Genomic DNA, 19687 nt, shown 5'->3' on the forward strand with positions numbered 1-19687 from the left:
CTACTTTTAGCTTTCAATATTAAAGAGCTGTCTTCTAAAGACTGACTGCCAAATCTGGTGCCTTTCTTATTGTTCAAGGGAATGCATTCTTCTTCTATAAGGAAACATCATGCAAAACCTTTGTTTTTGATTTAGTGACCGTATTTTGCATAGGTCAACTGGAAACAGGGCATATAGCTGGAACCGGAGATACAGTGGGGGAAATGAGTACTGAATGCGTCAACATTTTTTTCAGTAAATATATTTCCTATGAGGCTATTCATAATATTAAGTGTAATTTCCTTTAATACTATAATTTTGCTCACCTAAAAATTGGGTAGTCTACCACCAAAGGTGCCACGTACTAAGTTGTTTAACACATCTAGATGTGAAGAAGGTGAACTTCTGATCTACTGTCTCATATTCATCTTTTGATCTCAAATCCAGATGTCTTCAATGTATAGCAAAAACAAAATAATTGGCCTTGTTGTTCCAATACTTTCTGCGGGGATGGCATATTGATCAAATAATACAATTGTAAACCACAGAAGCCAGTTTTGAAAATCAGTGACCTTATAAAAAATGTCTAGTTGTGGGGCATGTTCCTTATTTTACTCAATTAAGGTGGCAACCGTAATCGTATGGCATGCTGGTGTGTTTACCTGTGTGGGCAAGAGCTGTTTGAGAGTAGAGGTGGGCTCTTAAAGCATTAACGCAAGCCTCTCTAACTAGTGCAGACAAGTCTGCCCCACTACACACACACACACACACACACACACACACACACACACACACAGAGAGAGAGAGAGAGAGTATAATGTAAATAAAATAACACCATAATACCAATGTATTACATCAGCAAATCAATCTCAGCAAATCAACCTCAATAAAACAATTAGTTATAATCTTTAACTTTAAAATAGAATAACTGCAATAAAAACACCTAACATGCAAATAAAGTTCCCTGTTATGCAGGAGCATGAAACATTTTACATTCAGAACATGTAGAACAATAGTATTTGAAGTAAAAAAGAGAGAATGGATAAGGTAATTTATTATATAAATTTTTTTCTATCACAGATTTAGCCTTATTCTTTTGCTATACTCACGTGAAACAGTCACACCGTTTATCATGGGCAATTTCCTCTAAGTTCACATCTAACTCCAGACAAGGCTTAGTTCCTCCCTGTGGCAATTTCACAGATTATTTACAATTTACTTGAAATGCAGTTCATGTTACTGTTCTGTACAAGAGGATTATTGCAGCAGTCATGTTAAACAAATAAATTCACCTTAGTAATAGTGAGCAATATGGCGTGTCTGTCTTCTGGCGGAGGCAAACCAACGTACAATGTTTTGTCCAAACGGCCAGGTCGAAGCACTGCTGGATCAATGATGTCTGAACCAGAACAAACAAAGTTATCAGGCTATGTTGGAAAAGACAAAAATGTGCATGAAATGGATTGCTGGCTCTTTTTACCTGGCCGGTTGGTGGCAGCCATGATGAAAACCTGGCGGCGTGTCTCCAACCCGTCCATCTCAGTCAGCAACTGGTTCACTACACGCACAGTGGCTCCAGACTGAACACACAAACAAAACACATACAATCACATTCTGCTGTTCACATTAACTGTGGCAATCTTAATCAATTGAAGATGTATTCAATAAACAGTCACAGTGTTACACAGATGATTTCAGAAAAGAAGAATCCACTGTAAAGCCTAGCTATGCAGTTGTGTTATTTAGAAAAGTTTAGAAAATCTTTCTACAAGAACAAATTGTTTCTAAAAATAGAAAATTATGTGTTAAATTATTAGTAAAGAAGACAGAAGTAATGTGTCTAACGAGCTACTTATCAACTCTGTGTGAAACTCTTCTTCTTTTTTTTTTTTTTAATGCCACAAGAGCTTGCTTTATATTTTGTGCATACCTGGCACAGTGCCTGACTGACCAGGGTGAGGGCTAACCTGCTTGTTCAACTAACACTGTTCCTATTGTTTTTATTACCTTCTGATTTGAAAGACACTTAAGCCTGTTTGACAAACATATGAGGGGAAATAAATCTTTACTGCTGCACTGTTAGATAGCTGAATTTGCACATTTGATCAAGGACATTGCTGGGACAGCACAAGCAAATGCTGTGCGTTGACATGAATATTTGGAAATTTGCATGTGGCTGCAGGTGTAAGCACTGCAACTTTTCATTACATGCAACATACCAGCTGCTGATACTTACACATTGCCACTTTCCCCTCTCTCCCATTTTCTCCCCCAATTGGGTCACTTGCCAAATCGCATCCACCTGCTAGCTCTTACGTATCACACGACAGCTACCAACTGGGAAGAGTGAATGCTAACATGTTTCCCCGAGCCATGTGAAGCAAGCCATCCACATCTTTTCTGCTCATGCTGCATCACAGGGCAGCGTAACACACTTGGAGGAAAGAATTAGCTGCTCTCTTTCACAGAAATAAGCTCAAAGATGCCCACTATTGGCTAGTGTTGTGATTGACAGGAAACAGCATATGCCATCCCTCTCACCCAGAGAGCACGGCCAATTTTGGTCCTTTGGCTCCAGCCACAAATGGCTGACATTAGCACATACAGATGTAGCTGTGTTGAACAACTTAGAACATGGCACCTTTGGAACATGGCAGACCACCCAATTTTTAGGTGAACAAAAGTATGGGAACAGATAGTCTTAAAGTAAATTACACTTAATATTTGGTTGCATATCCCTTGTTTGCAATAACTGCATCAAGCCACAGACCAACTGACATCACCAAACTGTTGCATTCTTTTTTTGTGGTGCCTTTCCAGGCTTGTACCACAGCTTCTTTCAGTTGTTGTTGGTACTAGAGGGTTTGTACTCCTTCAGTCTCCTCTTCAGAAGGTGAAATGCTGCTCAATTGGGCTGTCTGGTGTTTGGTAATTGACTTAGTCAGTCTAAAACTTTCCAGTTTTTTCACCTGATGTTTGTGTTGGCAGTATGTTTTGGGTCATTGTCTTGCTGCATTATGGAGTTCCTCCCAATTAGATTGGATGCATTTCTCTGTAAATTGGCAGACAGAATGTTTCTGTAAACTTCTGAAATCATTCTGCTTCTACCATCATGAGTTACATTATCAATAAAGATTAGTGAGCCTGTTCCAGAAGCAGCCATGCAAGCCCAAGCCATAGCCATGAAACTACCTCCACTGTGCTTGACCGGTAAGCTTGTACCATGTTTTGGATCATGAGCAGATCCTTTCTTTCTCCAAACGTTTACATCACTTTGGTAGAGGGTAATCTTGGTTCCAGAACTTCTGTGGCTCATCTCTGTATTTCTTTAATAACTTCCAATCTGGCTTTCTGATTCTTACTGCTGAGTGGTATACATCTTGTGGTATGGCCTCTATACTTCTGCTCTCAAAGTCTTCTTCGAACAGTAGATTGTGATCCCTTCACAGCTGTCATCAACCCCTGTTGTTTTCCTTGGACAACCTGTTCCATGTCTTGATGTTAGTACACCAGTGGTGTCTTTCTTTTTCAGGAAATTCCAAATTGTTTTATTGGTTATGCCTAATGCTTGTGCAGTGGCTCTGAACGATGTTCCCTCTGTTCTCAGCTTCAAAATGGCTTGTTGTTCTTTCATCGACAGCTCTCTGGTCTTCATGTTGGTTTATCCTTTTTAACAACAAATGCAGTCTTCACAGGTAAAACCCAGCATTCATACCAATTCAGAGACATTCAGAGATTTTAATTGTTTTAACAATCAATCAATCTAACAGGGCACACCTAGGCAACAAGAAACACGTCATTCACGTGTTCCAATATTTTTGCTTGAAATATGTGTGGGTTCCAAAAAAAGATGCCATATTCTATGTTGTTTAACACATCTAGCTGTAAACATCAAGAAATGCAAAAGCATATTTAAAAATACTCAGATCTTCAGAGATTAATAATACTGCTTATTATAAATAATTTATTTGTATAACACCTTTCTCATACATGAAATAACATTTACAGTGGGGGAAATAAGTATTGAACGCATCAACGTTTTTTTCAGTAAATATATTTCCAATGAGGCTATTCACATGAAATTTTCACCAGATTTTGGTATTAACTCAAGAACTTGACACATATAAAGAAATCCAAATATTAAAGTCCAAAAATGAAGTTATGTGTAATAAAGTGGAATGACGCAGGAAAAAAGTATTGAACACACTAACTGAAATTTATATAATACTTAGTGGAGAAGCCTTTGTTTGTAATGACAACTTCAAGACACTTCCTGTATGAAGAAATTAACGGGCCGCAGTATTCAGGTGTGATTTCGGTCCATTCTTCTAAACACATTGTCTTTAAATCTTGTTCAAATGGATTCAAGTCAGGTGATTGGGTCATTCTAACGCCTTGATTTTTTTCCTCTGAAACCAATTGAGAGTTTCCTTTGCTGTATGCTTTGGATCGTTGTCCTGTTGGATGGTCCACCCACGTCTCATCTTCATCATCCTTGTGGATGGCAGCAGATTCTTCTCAAGAATCTCCCGGTAAAGGGTTCCATTCATCGTTCCTTCAATTATATGAAGTCTGCCAGTACCATGCAATGAAAAACAGCCCCACACCATGATGCTTCCACCTCCAAACTTCACTGTTGATATAGTGTTTTAAGGGTGATGTGCAGTGCCATTTCTTGTCCAAACATGATGTGTAGTGTGACACTCAAAAAGTTAAATTTTGCTCTCGTCTGACCAGGCTGCACTCTCCCAGTATTTCATAGGCTTGTCCAAATGAGTGGTAGCAAACTTTAAATGAGCTTCGATATGCCTTTTCTTTAGTAATGGAGTCTTGCGGGTTGAGCGTGGGCAGTGGAGTGCATTGCTTATTGTTTTCTCTGTGACAATGGTACCTGCTGCCTCCAAGCGTTTCTGGAGCTCTTTTTGAGTGGTTCTTGGCTCTTGTGCTACTCTTCTGAATCCCTAGTCAGAAACTTGTGAGGAGCTCCTGTGCTTGGCTGATTGACGGATGGAGTGATGTTACTTCCACTTGCGGATAATGTCCCCAATGGTGCTTACTGGAGGATTCAGGAGTTTTGAAATATGTCTGTATCCGATTCCATCAATATGTTTTGCAACAATAAGGTTACGAGGGTCTTGGGAGAGCTCTTTGGTTTTACCCATCATGAGATGTTTCTTGTGTGACACCTTGGTAACGAAAAGCCTTTTATAAACCATCAATTTACTAACCCAGCTGATATTAATTTGCATAGATGAGATATAATTACTTTCTAACTTCTTATGGATTTCAGTTGGTTCCTTGCCTTAGAGAACTGCTTTTTCTTAGCATGTTCAATACTTTTTTCCTGTGTCATTCCACTTTATTACACATAACTTTATTTATGGACTTGAATGTTGTGAATTCTTTATATTTGCGGATTTCTTGAGTTAATACCGATGTTTGGTGAAAATTCATGTGGAAATATAGTTAGTGAAAAAAATGTTCACGTGTTCAATACTTATTTCCCCAGCTGTATATTAAATAGTGAGAAAACAGATGTTTGTTAATTACCTCATGGCCAGAACGTCGAGGGCAAAGGGCATCAATCTCATCGAAAAAGATCACACACGGGGCCGAGTTTCGTCCTCTCTGGAACACCTGGCGAACTGCACGCTCACTTTCACCAACATACTGCAGAATAACATTTTATATAATAAAAATCAGTAAACTGTAACAGACTGTGTAAATAGATGCACAGCACCTTAAAACAAGTAAATAGATCAGACCTGAGCTGAAACTTAGAAACCTTTCATAAAGGCACTAGAGCCAGAAAATAATAAGCAATAGAGATTGGTAAGCTTGTGCACTGCGACCTGCCATTACAGCACAACTCTATCACGAAAGATCTATTGCATGGCAGTAACCAAATCTTCCATAAGTTCCATTCAGTGAATAATAGATCAGGTAAAAAGGACTGACTATGGCAGTCACTCTGATGTTTATCAGCGGTCACATGCAAATTTACTTTGGGATTTAAATATGCTTTTTGCCTATTATCTTCAGTCCTATCAGTGTACAACGGACAGCTGATGCAGAATCAAAAGCAGTGTAAAAAAAAAAGTAAATTAAAAACAAACACAGGATAAAAACAGGTCACTTTAACCCACCTCTATAAAATAATACATTGTATTATATATTTTTTTTTAGAACACAGAAATTACTAAAATGACCTATAACATCACGAATATCCTATTATGTCTAATATATACAAATATAGTTAGCTATCTTGCTTTGTCAGTTACAGAGATCAGTATCAGAGTCTTTAGGAAAGGCACACAGCAACACTTGACACAACATACATGAAAACCACCTGAGAGACTGCGAATGACATGTCCCTACTCCTACCAAACCCATCCACCCCCCAGCTACCACACAATCTACGCTATTACTACTGTTATCCTTATTGTTAATACTCTTAGTTTTTATTTAACATTTTTATTTTGACTATTGCTGCTGCTATTATTATTATTGTTATTATTCAACACCAACTCAGCTTAAAGATAAAGCTCCATAAATCAGTTATATACAGCAGTATCAAAAAAATAAACATTTTAAATGAAAATAAGTGTCTTTTGCCCAAACCAATAACCAGCATTCTAAGAGGATGATGAATCATTTAAAATGCATGCTTCTGACTTTAAACTGTAATGAGTGTCACATGAGCACACTGTGGAACTCACCATATTCAGTAGCTCGGGGCCCTTGACGGATATAAAGTTTAAACCAGACTCATTGGCAACAGCCTGTAATAATAAACAGAAAAGGTTAGTTTTTAAGCTGTGATGTTGTTGTGTAAAGTTACACTTTAAAGAACTTTGAATAAGTTGTATCTAATAACCACACAAATCTCTGCCGTTATGCTAGCTGGACACAAACACATTTACTTTGTTCATCCTTCAGAGACTTGAACTAAATCAATGTTTTTTTTATTTCTAGTTGATGAAGTTGTAATACGGATATTGACTTTAAAATCAATCATTAAAGAGCACTTATTATGGTTTTTAAACGTGCCTAATTTTGTTTTAAAGGTCTCATACAATAAGTTTACATGCAACCAAGGTCAAAACACACTTTAATTTTCTAATAATTTACATTGCAGCATTAGCCCCCCTCACCCCCCAGTGTTAGAAAGGACTCGTTCAAGGATCCGTTCATTCTAAACTCCTCCTTTCAGAGAGCCTACTCTGCTCTGATTGGTCAGATGTACCAGTCTGTTGTGATTGGTCTACTGCTTACAGTGCGTGTTGGAAAGGAAACGCCCACTACCATATCAGAGTTTACCATATCCGTAATAACGTTGGTTTTACCATACCAACTTGAGCCTGAGTCCGATAATGATGCTTCGAAAGATCAACCTGAACCACCATCGCAAGCAGGACGAGAACAGGACGTTTCTCAGTGGTAAATTTATATGTAGTTTGGCAATAACGTGAGTTAGCTGGTTAGCAGAGGCTAACAGCTAACAGGCTAACATCTGTGCACTAGCTGTACATGTATACAACACAAAACCACACATTTGGATCATTTGGTAGAAAATATATACATAAATAATTAATCATACTTACAGGTTGGTAACTACATTTGAGAAGCAGTCATCAGTGAAATGACAGGAACACAAACGAAAGGTCAGAATTTAACTGATGTGGTATGATTTTAAAATTAACTCTAAGCACTGACGCTTTACATCCTCATTCTTTGGAAGTCCATGCAAAGTGGTTTTGCTTTTGCAGTGCAGAAAACAACGTCTTTTAGACATGAATCTAACTCTTTCAGGACGCAACTACAACTGTTGTGTTTGAGGGCGGGTCAAAGTACATGTTGTTCGCGAGCAGCCAATGAAAACCACAGGCAGGTTTTTTGTTACCAAATTACATAGGTTAGTGCAGGGAGTAAGTCTGGAATTACTAACGACTCGTTTCAGCTGTTCAGAATCGGTTATTTCTTTTGGGAGTCAATAACTCAGTTTGTTGTGCACTTTTGATTTTAGAAACTTTGCACACTTTTTACTTTCACAAACAGCTCTATAACACACTACATAAAAGGTAATATCTGAAAAAGCACAATAGGTGCACTTTAAAAATACATGACAACTAAGAGATACAGAAAGAGATCAAGTCTAAAGATAAAACATCAGTATACTTTGGCAAGAAGGGTCTTTCCACAGCCTGGAGGTCCAGCAAGCAGCACTCCTGCAGGGGCACTCAAACCCAGAGCTTTGAACTCCTCTGGACTACGTACAGGAGCCTACACACACACATATTAAAGAATTACAATTCAAACTTGATAAGAAAGTCTCAATGTTGCATACAGTTAAAATGATACAGCACATTGCAGCCTTATAAACCACTTACAGGTTAACAAATCTTCACATATGCTAATTATGACCTTATTTACCCCTTATTCCCAGTGCCTGACCTACACAATGGCCACATTCACACACTAGCAATGTGACTAGTTGGTAGCTTGCCAGCATGTCACAAACCGGAAATTTTCTGGCAGAAACAAAGCCAAAGGCACAATCCTAATATACCTTCAGCGACTGTGTCACAGCGATGTGACTATATCAAATGCATGTGCTCATATAATTAAAGTCAGATACTGTGTAGTGAAGGTCTGCAACAGCAACAATTAAGCCAAATAGAAAAATCTGTGGGTAATACAGGTCAAGCCTGAGTATTTTGTCAGTGAAAAGCTATAAGAGATAATAGATGTATAATAGAGTTCGTATAGATGCTTCATAATGAAATTCCAGGACTTTTCAAGCACTATTTGTTTTTGTTTTCGTTTTGTTTGTTTAACCTTTTGATCTTTTGTTAAAAAAAATTCACAAAAATACTCTGCTCTCATGCATATCAAATAATTGCCAACTAATAATGGGAACAGATAGTCTTAAAGTAATATCCCTCGTTTGCAATAACCGGCCCATAGGCAATGCACCATGCAGTACCGGAAACAGGATTAGTTCATCTCTCGAGTCTTCAGGTTCGAGTCGTCCGTTCATTACGTCACAGCCCCACTGCATTCAGCCTATGGGGCGGTCGGATCGGGAGGTGAGGTGAACTAACAGACTGCATAGCCTGAAGACCCAGCTAAGTTATTAATTAACCATTTCTGTTTCTCATAATTCGGCCTTGGCTGCATTAGCCTACAGTTTATTTTTTATTCCAAATGTGATCAACATTTGCGTAAGTAATAGATGTGTTGGGGAATTTAACATGTACCATTTTAATTATATTCTGCTGAAATGAACGAAATGACTTGAATAAAGATTCAATCTTTTTGCTGAAGGAGATTCAAAGATCCGAGTCAGTAAAATGATCCGAACTTCTCATCACGACAGAGTAGCCACAGAGAGAGGTGTGTCTCTGGGGGAAAGCAGGACCTCGTGCTCGCGGGGCAGTACTGCCCACTCTCTTCTATGGAAAGTAGCTAAGGTTTGCCCAAAAAGTCACTAGGTATTTTTTTTTTTAAAGGAAAAAAAAAAAAAAGTCACTAAAGGGCCCAGAAAAGTTGTCCGGAGAGGTCTCTGTAAAAATGAGGGTGTGAATAGTGGGAGGAGGAGAGGGAAAGGGAGGGGCTGCAGCAGGGAGTCATAATTTAAGTGAAAGGATTGTATTCGTGTTCTATCAAAAGTAAACTATGAAGTTATTTAGCTATTTTGTATTTATTTACTTTCTATAATTCAATCACATTTTAAGCACCACTAGATAAAGGTTTTCCAGTACTTAAATTTCAAAAAGCCAAATTCATGCACTTCAAGCACCTTGTATGAACGCTGAATAAAACACCTGGCTGAATATTGTATGTTCTTCTCAGGACTCCTATTCTCAGTATCCTTATCCTGAATATTCTGTACATACAGTACTCTTTGCCCTAATAAATACTGTAAATATCTGGCATCACTGGGACAAGGAACAGGGTGGATTCCCTTTTGAATCTTGGCTGTCACAAAGTTTCTTCCTTATTTTATCTCAGGGAGGGTTATTTTTCCCCATGACACTGTCGCCTCACACACTTGCTCACACACTTGCTCATTACAGATGTAGATCTAAATCGAGATATCAGTACAGATGTTTTGTGACAATGAGCTATAACAATTAAACTGCACTGAATTAAAACATACACCTGGTGAAATTCAGTTCATAGACAACTCTTTACATAATCCTGCCTTTTGCACTCACTTTTAAGAACAAATTCTAAAGTTCATAACAGTTAGATAAAAAAAACCCATTATCAAATTTGTGTTTTTTATATATTGACTGTTATAATCTAATGTATTTTTTAACATTTCAAACTATGTGCTAACCCTACCAAGATGGCCATAGTGAGTTCCTCGCGAATGTCTTGCAGTGCACCGATATCATCCCAGGTGACATCAGGCACTGTGGCAAAGCCTTCACGCTTGGCAGATGGTTGGACCCGTGCCAGTGACTCCCTGAAGTCATCCATGACTATGCAGAGATCAGCAAGCTGTTCCTTGCTTAGAGACTTGCTGTTCCTCAGCAGAGAAAGCAGCTGTTGTAGCTCCCCCTGCTGGTGGAGAAGAAAAAATAAACACCTACAAAAGCAGTGTTACGTGTCACCCCCAAACGTGTAGCAGACTTTACTACTGAGTTTAAGCTTATAAATTTATAATAACAAAGATGTTTAGGGCATTGTTTAAAGTATATTTATTTTATTAAAAGGAAAAAAAAACATAAAATGTCTTAGTAAAACAATGTGTCTCAGCAAGTCAATTGTTTTGAGATCTGGTGACTGTGAAGGCTATAGCAGATCATTTTCATACTCATCACAGCATTCAGTGAGCCCTTGTGTCCTGTGGATCGGGACATTGTCATCCCCAAAGAGATCACTCCCATCAGGATATAAATGTTTCATCACAGGATAAACGTGAAGAGCTTTGTATTTATTTGCTGTGACTCTTTCCACTAAGCAGACATGTAGACCCAAACCATGCCACAGAAAAAATGCCTTTAGCAACATTATAGAGGCACTAGTTTTTCCTTTCACCCATCTCTGTGTGCATGCATGTGTGTTTGAGTGCATTAATTCTTTAATTAATACTTAATACACATTCAGCATCATGTGCAATTCCCACTTCAAACTGCTATGAACTTCTAAACTTTTGACCCATTTTAATAATCAGTACTGAAGCTGACTAGACTCCTCCCTGTTAATCTGATGAGTGTGTCTTGGAACAAGGCAAAAAAAAAAAGGCATATACAGTACAAAACCCACTTATATTTTTCACAATCCATACCCTGTTAAATTTGAGAAGCAAAAGAACCAAACACAGATAGGAACAAAAACTCGAAGACAAGAATGTGTGATGTGGGACAATTAATCATTTGAATTTTTGCTTCAGAAAATTTACAGAAAATAGAAAATCCCAATTTGACTTGTCACTTGTCAACAGAATCATAGTCTGTCATTTGCTAATGTCCATAAGGACATGGACTGAAGCATGCACCTGGACCTCTTAACAAAGTCAGCTGTGTCAGTAGGCAGTTCTTCTAGACATGCACAATACCACCAGTTTTCTTAGATATGTTTCCTTTTTAATAAAGATAATGTGTCCAATTAATTGCAGCAGCAGGTGAAGCTCATTAAAACCAAGCTGGTTCATGCAGATAAAAAAAAAAACAAATGGTGGAGAATATTTCCAGTCCAGTTATCCATTAAATGGCGCACTTATATAGCGCTTTTATCCAAAGCGCTTTACACTGTGTCTCATTCACCCATTCACACACACACTCACTCACCAATGGTAGCAGAGCTGCCATTAATTCATTAATTTCAGTTCCTTTCTGATTTTGCTAGCATTTAGCTTACTGAATATTAATACAGATTACAACATTCAATTCCTTTTTGATATAAGGTATATCTGTATATTATATCTGTATAAGCACACTTACCGGTGCACTTAAATCATCAGAAGTCTGTCCACTCTCTTCTACCACATCACTAGATATGCTCATATCTTGGGACTTTGCACTGTCGTCATTCTGGACATCAGTGTTCTGACACATGTGGCCAGCCTCAAGCTGCTGCAGCAGGACCCGGTTAACAGCAGTCATGGCTGCCTCACGGCACAGTGCCATCAGATCCGCACCAACATACCCAGGTGTGAGACGTGCCAGCTGTGCAAAGTCAAAATCTGCTGGCAGCTTAAGCTTCCGACAAAGAGTATTAAGAATTCTGTTGCAGAGGAGAAAGCAAAAAGAAATCTTTTGAAGCTTCTATATAAAATAAAGGCCATTGTATTGCATGAGATGAAACGTATGGGGAAGTTGCAGTTCAGGTCTGATGGATACATACTTCAGACGTGCTCCTTCATCTGGAATGCCCAGACAGATTTCTCTGTCAAAACGTCCTGCTCTTCTCAAAGCAGGATCTAAAGAATCAGGCCGGTTGGTGGCTCCAATAACCAAGACCTGTGTTGGTATACGTAAGGAATTCAAGTCTAAAGCGGGAAAACAGTCAGAGAATGTGAGAATATGACCAGGCAAACACATACAGTTAAAAGCAAAAGTTTGCATACCCTTAAAAATAAAAATAAAGTGATAAGAATAAAAATTAATGTTTTTTTAAACAATGGGAGCAAACTTTTGCACTCAACCAGAAATGGCACTGATCCTGTAATGGTCCAATATCAGCAGAAAATACTAGTTAGGAGCTGCTGTTATAAAAAATTAACTCAACACCTCCTAAACAATCAGATTTGAGAATTCTATAGATGCAGAAGCCGAAAGTAAAAACAAAACTACAATAACATCTATTAAAACACTGCATGATAACTGCATGATAAATAAATAAAGTTAAAATTGGATTTAAGATGCTTATTTCACCAATTTTCATACATTGAACAATTAATCTGGGATTTTACTTTAATCATGAGCTTATCACAAAACACTAACCATCCATGCAGGTGAGTAACTGAGCAACAATTCGTCTCTCCATGTCCTTGGAGGCCACCTCCCTCTTTGGAGTGATGGCATCAATCTCATCAATGAATAGAATGCAGGGAGCACCGCTCTGTACGGGAGGAAGATAAATATGTAAATATATATTTGAGGAAAATGAAAAGTGGAAATAAAGACTGAATAACAGACATGTGCTAATGAACATACTACATGGCATACTGCAATATATATGGTGGGCACTTTAGTGCACATTGTATGGCCAAAGGTTTGTGGACACCTGACAATCACACCCACATTTGATTTTTGAAAATCCCATTCCAGATTTAGTTCCCCTTTGCTGTTATAATAACCTTCTCTCTTCTGGGAAGGCTTTCAACTAGATTTTGAAGTGTGGCTTTGAGGATTTGCTCATTCACCCACAAGAGCATTAGTGAGGTCAGACACTGATGCTGGGTGAGGAGGCCTGGGGGGTCTGTATTTCAGTTCATCCCAGAGGTGTTCAGTGGGGTTGAGGGCAGGGTTCTGTACTGGCCAGTAAAGTTCTTCCACCTTGGCAAACCATGTCTTCATGGACCTCACTTTGTGCACAGGAGCATTGTTATACTGGAACAGGTTTGGCCTCGTAGTTCCAGTGAAGGAAAATTGTAATACTACAGCTTACAAAGACATTCCAGACAATTTTGTGCTTCTAACTTTGTGGCAACAGTTTGGGAAGAACCACATATGGGTGTGATGGTCAGGTGTCCACAAACGTTTTGCCATATAGTGTATATTTAGAGGAACATTAGGAACTGTAAAGTGTAAATAGATGTTGAATAACACTCACTTGCTATACTTATAAACAGCTATACAATATACTGCGATATTTATGAAGGGCATTTTAGCATATTGTGACTACTCCTGTATCCCATTTTATAGCTAGGGAGCATTTCTGGGAAGCATTTATGACCTCATGAGGAAAAAAAATAGTCTGGTTAAGAAGGTAACATTAGGAAAACTATCTTCTAAAGGTGCCTAATTTTGAACAAATGCAAAGAAGCATCATATGTACCATTATTGGTAATTAATTTTGAACACAAGATCTCTCAAAACATGAATATCAACTGAATTATTTAATGTAAATATATATTTAAAGAAAGAGTAGTCACGTTTTATGAGGTTCTATGAGTTTGTCCCCTTTTAGGAACCAGTCCGATCATTACTGTTTAACTTATTATCAAACATTTTTTTATAATATTGTATTCAAAACTGATTTATTACTAAAACATTCCCAAGTCAGAGTAGTGTAAGGCCGGTGACAAGATGTCTGAACCCAGAGAGAACTACTCTCTGAGAACAAAAACTGCTACGAGAACAAACACTCAACCTCTCTCTTACAAAATTAGCATCTCCATCTGAATTAGCACATCAGACTCAGTGGAGACTAGAAAATGTCTGAGCCAGGAGAGAACCACTCTGTGAGGACAGGAACGAACACCAGACCTCTCTCTCTCGCGGAATTAACATCTCCATTTGAATTAACACATGCTGAGCAGAGATCAGGAAATCGTCACTACAGTTTCCTCCTTCCTCTCCTCACACCCTTCTCCCTCTCTCTCTCTGTGTCGAGATCACCCTAAACACACCCAAAGTCTATATACATTACAAAACATATTTTAATGTGAATAAGATGTCAACTATTCATGTTTACTGTATTATACAAAAGGTCTCAGTGCGACTGGGAAATATGGTCTCATTCCCTCAACAGCAGTTTAAATAAATTGGTACATGCCGTTAAAGGCATACCCTCCAAAGGTCCCTCACTCAAATTATCTCCTGTACGTAAATAAGGTACATCCTCCCACAAACATCAAATTATAATCACAAACACCACCATTTGGTGGACCCACAGAGCATCTGGGTATTTAGCGGAGAGCTGGCCAAAGACTCAGGGAATCTGTAGACAGATCTCCCACACAATCATTGTGTGTAGTTTTTCCTCTACCAGGTATGTAAGTATTGTCTCTCTTATGTTCTATTATTATGTTTTGGATTTGAATGGAATGTAATGTTGCATGTAATTCTTTCTTGTTATTATCAATAGTAGTGTTGAATTTGGATGTTTTCATACCTGGTTAAATAAATTATTAGACTTGATTATATTCTGAATTATTCTGAAATTATTGTCTCTAGTAAATTACGGTAAGTCCTTGTTACAGCAAATCTGCGACCAGGTTAGTACAGGCTAACAATTTGGCATTAAGATAAGTGTACTTAGAGCATACAGGCTCGATAAGAAATATCCCTTTAGGACAACATAAAGTTGATCGACCAAGTCTAAATAGGATGAAGTCTAAACCTCTGATTACTGTAATATTCTTCTAACTAATGTGTACATAGGAAACTATGGCATGATTATATAAAGCTAATTTTACTCAGATATTATTGGTCTATCTTTGTAGATTTAGTGGTCATGACCTCTGGCTAGAAATAACGTTACTGTAATTAAGTGTTACTAACTAAGGGAACTAAGAGACCAGGCTAATGACTTGGCTCTAGTTAAGTGTACTTAGTGTGTACAAGCTCGATATGAAATACCCGTTTAGGACAACAAAGTTGATTGACCAAGTCTAAATGGGGTAGTCTAAACCTCTGGTTATTGTAATCTTACGGCGCGAGACTTGACACAGAATCCGAATGAACGAGCACAATATAAAGTATAAAATAAATTACAATTCATCAAGTATAGAAGATTAAAAGTATAAAAATATGAATAACTAAGTAATGAATACAACATCGAGTTGGAGTCAGATTTAATTTAAGAGAGAGTCAAGCAGAATTGGAATGACAAATTTAAATATATTCACATCGCTTCAAAAAGACAGGAACACGTGGGAATCCTTCTACCACGTCATTGGATACCGTCGTTGGGTCAGTGAGTGGACCATTACAGTAGCGTTTTGTCAACAATGTTTAAACAGAGAGCAGCAAGGTGCGTTTGGGTTTCCATAGTCCTTCTGTGCATTTGAGTTTCCTCTGGGTTCTCCGGTTTTCCGCTGGTCGATGGATCAGCTACAGTAAATTTTCCTAGGTGTGAATGTGCATGGTGCCCTGCAATGGATCAGTATCCCACCCAGGGTGTATTGCTTCCTCATGCAGCGCTTTTCTGAAATAGGCTCCGGGTCCACCGAAATACTGACCAGGTCAAACTGGTTGCTTGATAGAATGAATGTTGGAAAACATGGAATAAATACAATGCTGCCTTCAAATTTGGTCACAATAGGGTAGTTTAGATAGTGCTTACAGTGGATATAAAAGGTCTACACACCACTGTTAAAATGGCAGATTTTTGTGATGTACAAAAATGAAACCAAAATAAATCATGTCAGAACTTTATTGTGAAATTTTAACCTATTAATTAACGTGAAAAACAATACGACATACTCATTGTTGCATAATTGTGCACACCCCTAAACTAATACTTAGTTGAAGCATCTTTAGATTTGATCGTAGCCTTCAGTTTGGCAAATCTTCACTTAGCAATATTTTGCTATTCTTCCTTGCAAAAGCATTCCCACAGTCAAATTAGCTGGGAATCTCTTGTGCACAGCCCTCTTCAGGTCACCCCACAGATTTTTGATTGGATTTGGGTCTGGACTCTGGCTGGGCCATTCCAAAACCTTGAACTTGTTTTGGTGAAGCCATTCCTTTGTTTATCTGGAGATTTGCTTTGGGTCGTTGTCATGCTGAAAGGTAAAATTCCGCTTCATCTGAAGTGTTTTCGCAGAAGCCTTAAGGTTTTGTGCCAAAATTAACTGGTATTTGGAGCTATTTATTATTTTCTCCACACTGATTAAAGCCCCAGTTCCAGCTGAAGAAAAACAGCCCTAAAAGTGTGACACTTCCACGACCATGCTTCCCCGTGGGGATGGTGTTCTTTTGGAGATGTGCTGTGTTTTTTATTGTGTCAAACATATCTTTTGGTATTACGGACAAAAAGTTCAGCTTTGTTCTCATCAGACCATAACACATTGTTCCACGTGGCTTTGGGAGATTGGATGTATTTTTTATTTTTTTTTTGGTCCAAAAAGGCTTCCATCTTGACACACTACCCCATAGCCCAGAGATATGAAGAATTCAGGAGATTGTTGTCACATGTAGGGAGCAACCAGTACTTGCCAGATATTGCTGCAATTCTGTTAATGTTGCTGTAGGCCTCTTGGCAGCCTCCAGGATGAGTTTTCTCCTGATCATCAATTTTAGAGGAATGTCCTATTCTTAGTCTCACTGTCATGCCATATTTGTTGATTATATTTGTCATGCCATATTTGTTGATTATATTTGTCGTGCCATATTTGATGACTTTAAAGTGTTTCATTGTATATACAGTGGCAAGAAAAAGTATGTGAACCTTTTGGAATTTCATGGTTTTCTGAATAAATTTGTCATAAAATGTGATCTGATCCTCATCTAAGTCAAGGGTATTGACAAATATAATGTGTCTAAAATAATAACAAAAAAATTCTGATCTTTCATGTCTTTATTGAGAACAACCAAAAAAACCTCATAGTGCTTGTGGAAAAAGTATGTGAACCCTTGAGTTAATGACCTCAAAAAAGCTAATTGGAGTCAGGTTTTAGCACACCTGGAGTCTAGTTAAGAAAATGAGTTTGGAGGTGTGGACTACAGCTACTTTGACTGATAAAAACCCCTCAAACTTTTGCACAAGAACCACACGCTTATGTGAGCCATGCCTCGCCAAAAAGAGCTTTCAGAGGATCTACGATCAAGAATTGTTGATGAACATAAAGCTGGCAAGGGTTACAAAGTGATTTCAAAGACTTTAGAAATTCACCAGTCTACAGTTAGGCAAACATTCTACAAATGGGGACACTTTGGGACTGTTGCTACTCTACCAAGAAGTGGGCACCCAGTCAAAATGACACCAACAGCACAACGAAGACTCATCAATGAGGTAAAAAAAACAACCCCGAATGACAGCCAAAAATTGGAAGGCACCATTGGAACTGGCTAACATCTCTGAGTCTACAATATGTAAAACATTGAACAAGCAGGGTACCTACGGCAGGACACCAGGAAGGAAGCCACTGCTTACTAAAAAGAACATTGCTGCATGCCTGAAGTTTGCAAAAGAGCACACTGACACTCCACATCGGTATTGGCAAAATGTTTTGTGCCCTGATGAAACTAAGATTGAACTATTTGGAAAACCACACAGCACTACATCTGGCGTAGAAAGGGCATGGCATATCATCATGAAAACATCGTCCCAACCATAAAGTATGGTGGAGGAAACATCATGATTTGGGCCTGCTTTGCTGCATCAGGGCCTGGCCAGCTTGCAATCATTGAGGGGAATACGAATTCCCAAGTATATCAGACAATTCTTCAGGATAATGTTAGAATGTCTGTACGTCAGCTGAAACTGTGTAGAAGTTGGGTGATGCGACAGGACAAAGACCCAAAACACTGCAGCAAGTCCACAACAGAATGGCTTCAGAAAAACAAAATCGGTCTTTTGGAGTGGCCAAGTCAGAGCCCAGACCTCAACCCAATAGAGATGCTATGGAATGACTTGAAGAAAGCCAGACACATGAGACGTCGAAAGAATATGACCAAGCTAAAGCGGTTCTGCCAGGAAGAATGGGATAAAATTCCTCCTGAACGATGTGCAGGTCTGATCCACAGCTACAGGAAGCGCCTGGTTGACGTTATTGTTTGCGGGGGTGTGGTCAAGCAGTTATTAATTCTAAGGGTTCACTTACTTTTTCCACTGCCTTTTTGAATGTTGAATGAATGTGTTCAATAAAGACATGAGGTATCAGAAATTACTTTGTGTTATTATTTTAGGCACATTATATGTCAATACCCTTGACTTAGATGAAGATCAGATCACATTTTATGACAAATTTATGGAGAAAACCATGAAATTCCAAAAGGTTCACATACTTTTTCTTGCCCCTGTATAACCGTCTACTGATTGATATTTTTCAACAGATCCCGTACCTGCTTTGTAAGCTTTGTGGCCCATGGATTTTCCAGTTGTATGTTAGAAAGATAATGTCAGGAAAATCCTATAGGAACAGTTGTACTTTATTTGGCGGTAATCAGTCACTTTAATTGATGGCAGGTATATACTGATTAGTTTTTAACAGGAGTTTGAATAAGATTGGTTGATTCTGAAACATGGTGTGCTCACTTATGCAAGCTGGGTATTGGAAGTTTTTTGTTTTTCCTTACAATTTCACAATAAAGGTGAAAATGGTTCTGACTGATTTAACTTAGTTCATTTTTTTACATCACATAAACATGTCATTTTAAAGGGGTATGTAAACTTTTTAAATCCACTATGTTACCTTCTAACTCGAAATTAGAAACACTGCTTACCCAGGCAGGTCCCTCTCAACTATAATATAGAAATGGTGACGATAAGTGTTAAAGATAAACATATTGTGTTTGTTGAATATTGTGATATATTTTATAATTGATTTTCAGCACATGTCCGCTCCACATTTAATCAGTCATTAAGTGTTTACTCTTTAAAATGTGCTTAATAGTGCACTTACCACAGCTTGCTCAAACAGCTCACGTAGTTTCTGCTCCGAGTCCCCTGAAATGCCTGACACCAGCTCTGGAGCAGAGACCTTCAACATGGGCAACTCCATTTCCTACAATTACACAGAAAGCTCTCTGATCACCAAGCACCATTGCCAAACCTCTCCACAAGCTCACATACAGTGCATCCG

General features: G+C 38.3%; 1 protein-coding gene across 1 annotated transcript in view; it reads right to left on the reverse strand.

Annotated features, from left to right (window-relative positions):
- Window positions 1-19687, reverse strand: part of nvl (nuclear VCP like) — a 45401-nt gene that overhangs the window by 4754 nt on the left and 20960 nt on the right. Inside the window, exons 10-21 of the mRNA XM_053619714.1 lie at window positions 19508-19609; window positions 12936-13053; window positions 12337-12481; window positions 11934-12216; window positions 10330-10551; window positions 8158-8262; window positions 6699-6761; window positions 5530-5649; window positions 1460-1559; window positions 1272-1378; window positions 1089-1165; window positions 642-730 (exon numbers count right to left, since the gene is read on the reverse strand). Coding sequence (XP_053475689.1) covers window positions 642-730; window positions 1089-1165; window positions 1272-1378; window positions 1460-1559; window positions 5530-5649; window positions 6699-6761; window positions 8158-8262; window positions 10330-10551; window positions 11934-12216; window positions 12337-12481; window positions 12936-13053; window positions 19508-19609 — 1531 coding nt within the window. The remainder of the gene's footprint in view (window positions 1-641; window positions 731-1088; window positions 1166-1271; window positions 1379-1459; window positions 1560-5529; window positions 5650-6698; window positions 6762-8157; window positions 8263-10329; window positions 10552-11933; window positions 12217-12336; window positions 12482-12935; window positions 13054-19507; window positions 19610-19687) is intronic.

Source organism: Ictalurus furcatus, chromosome 29 (genome assembly GCF_023375685.1).
Source record: "Ictalurus furcatus strain D&B chromosome 29, Billie_1.0, whole genome shotgun sequence".
Classification (NCBI taxonomy): domain Eukaryota; kingdom Metazoa; phylum Chordata; class Actinopteri; order Siluriformes; family Ictaluridae; genus Ictalurus; species Ictalurus furcatus.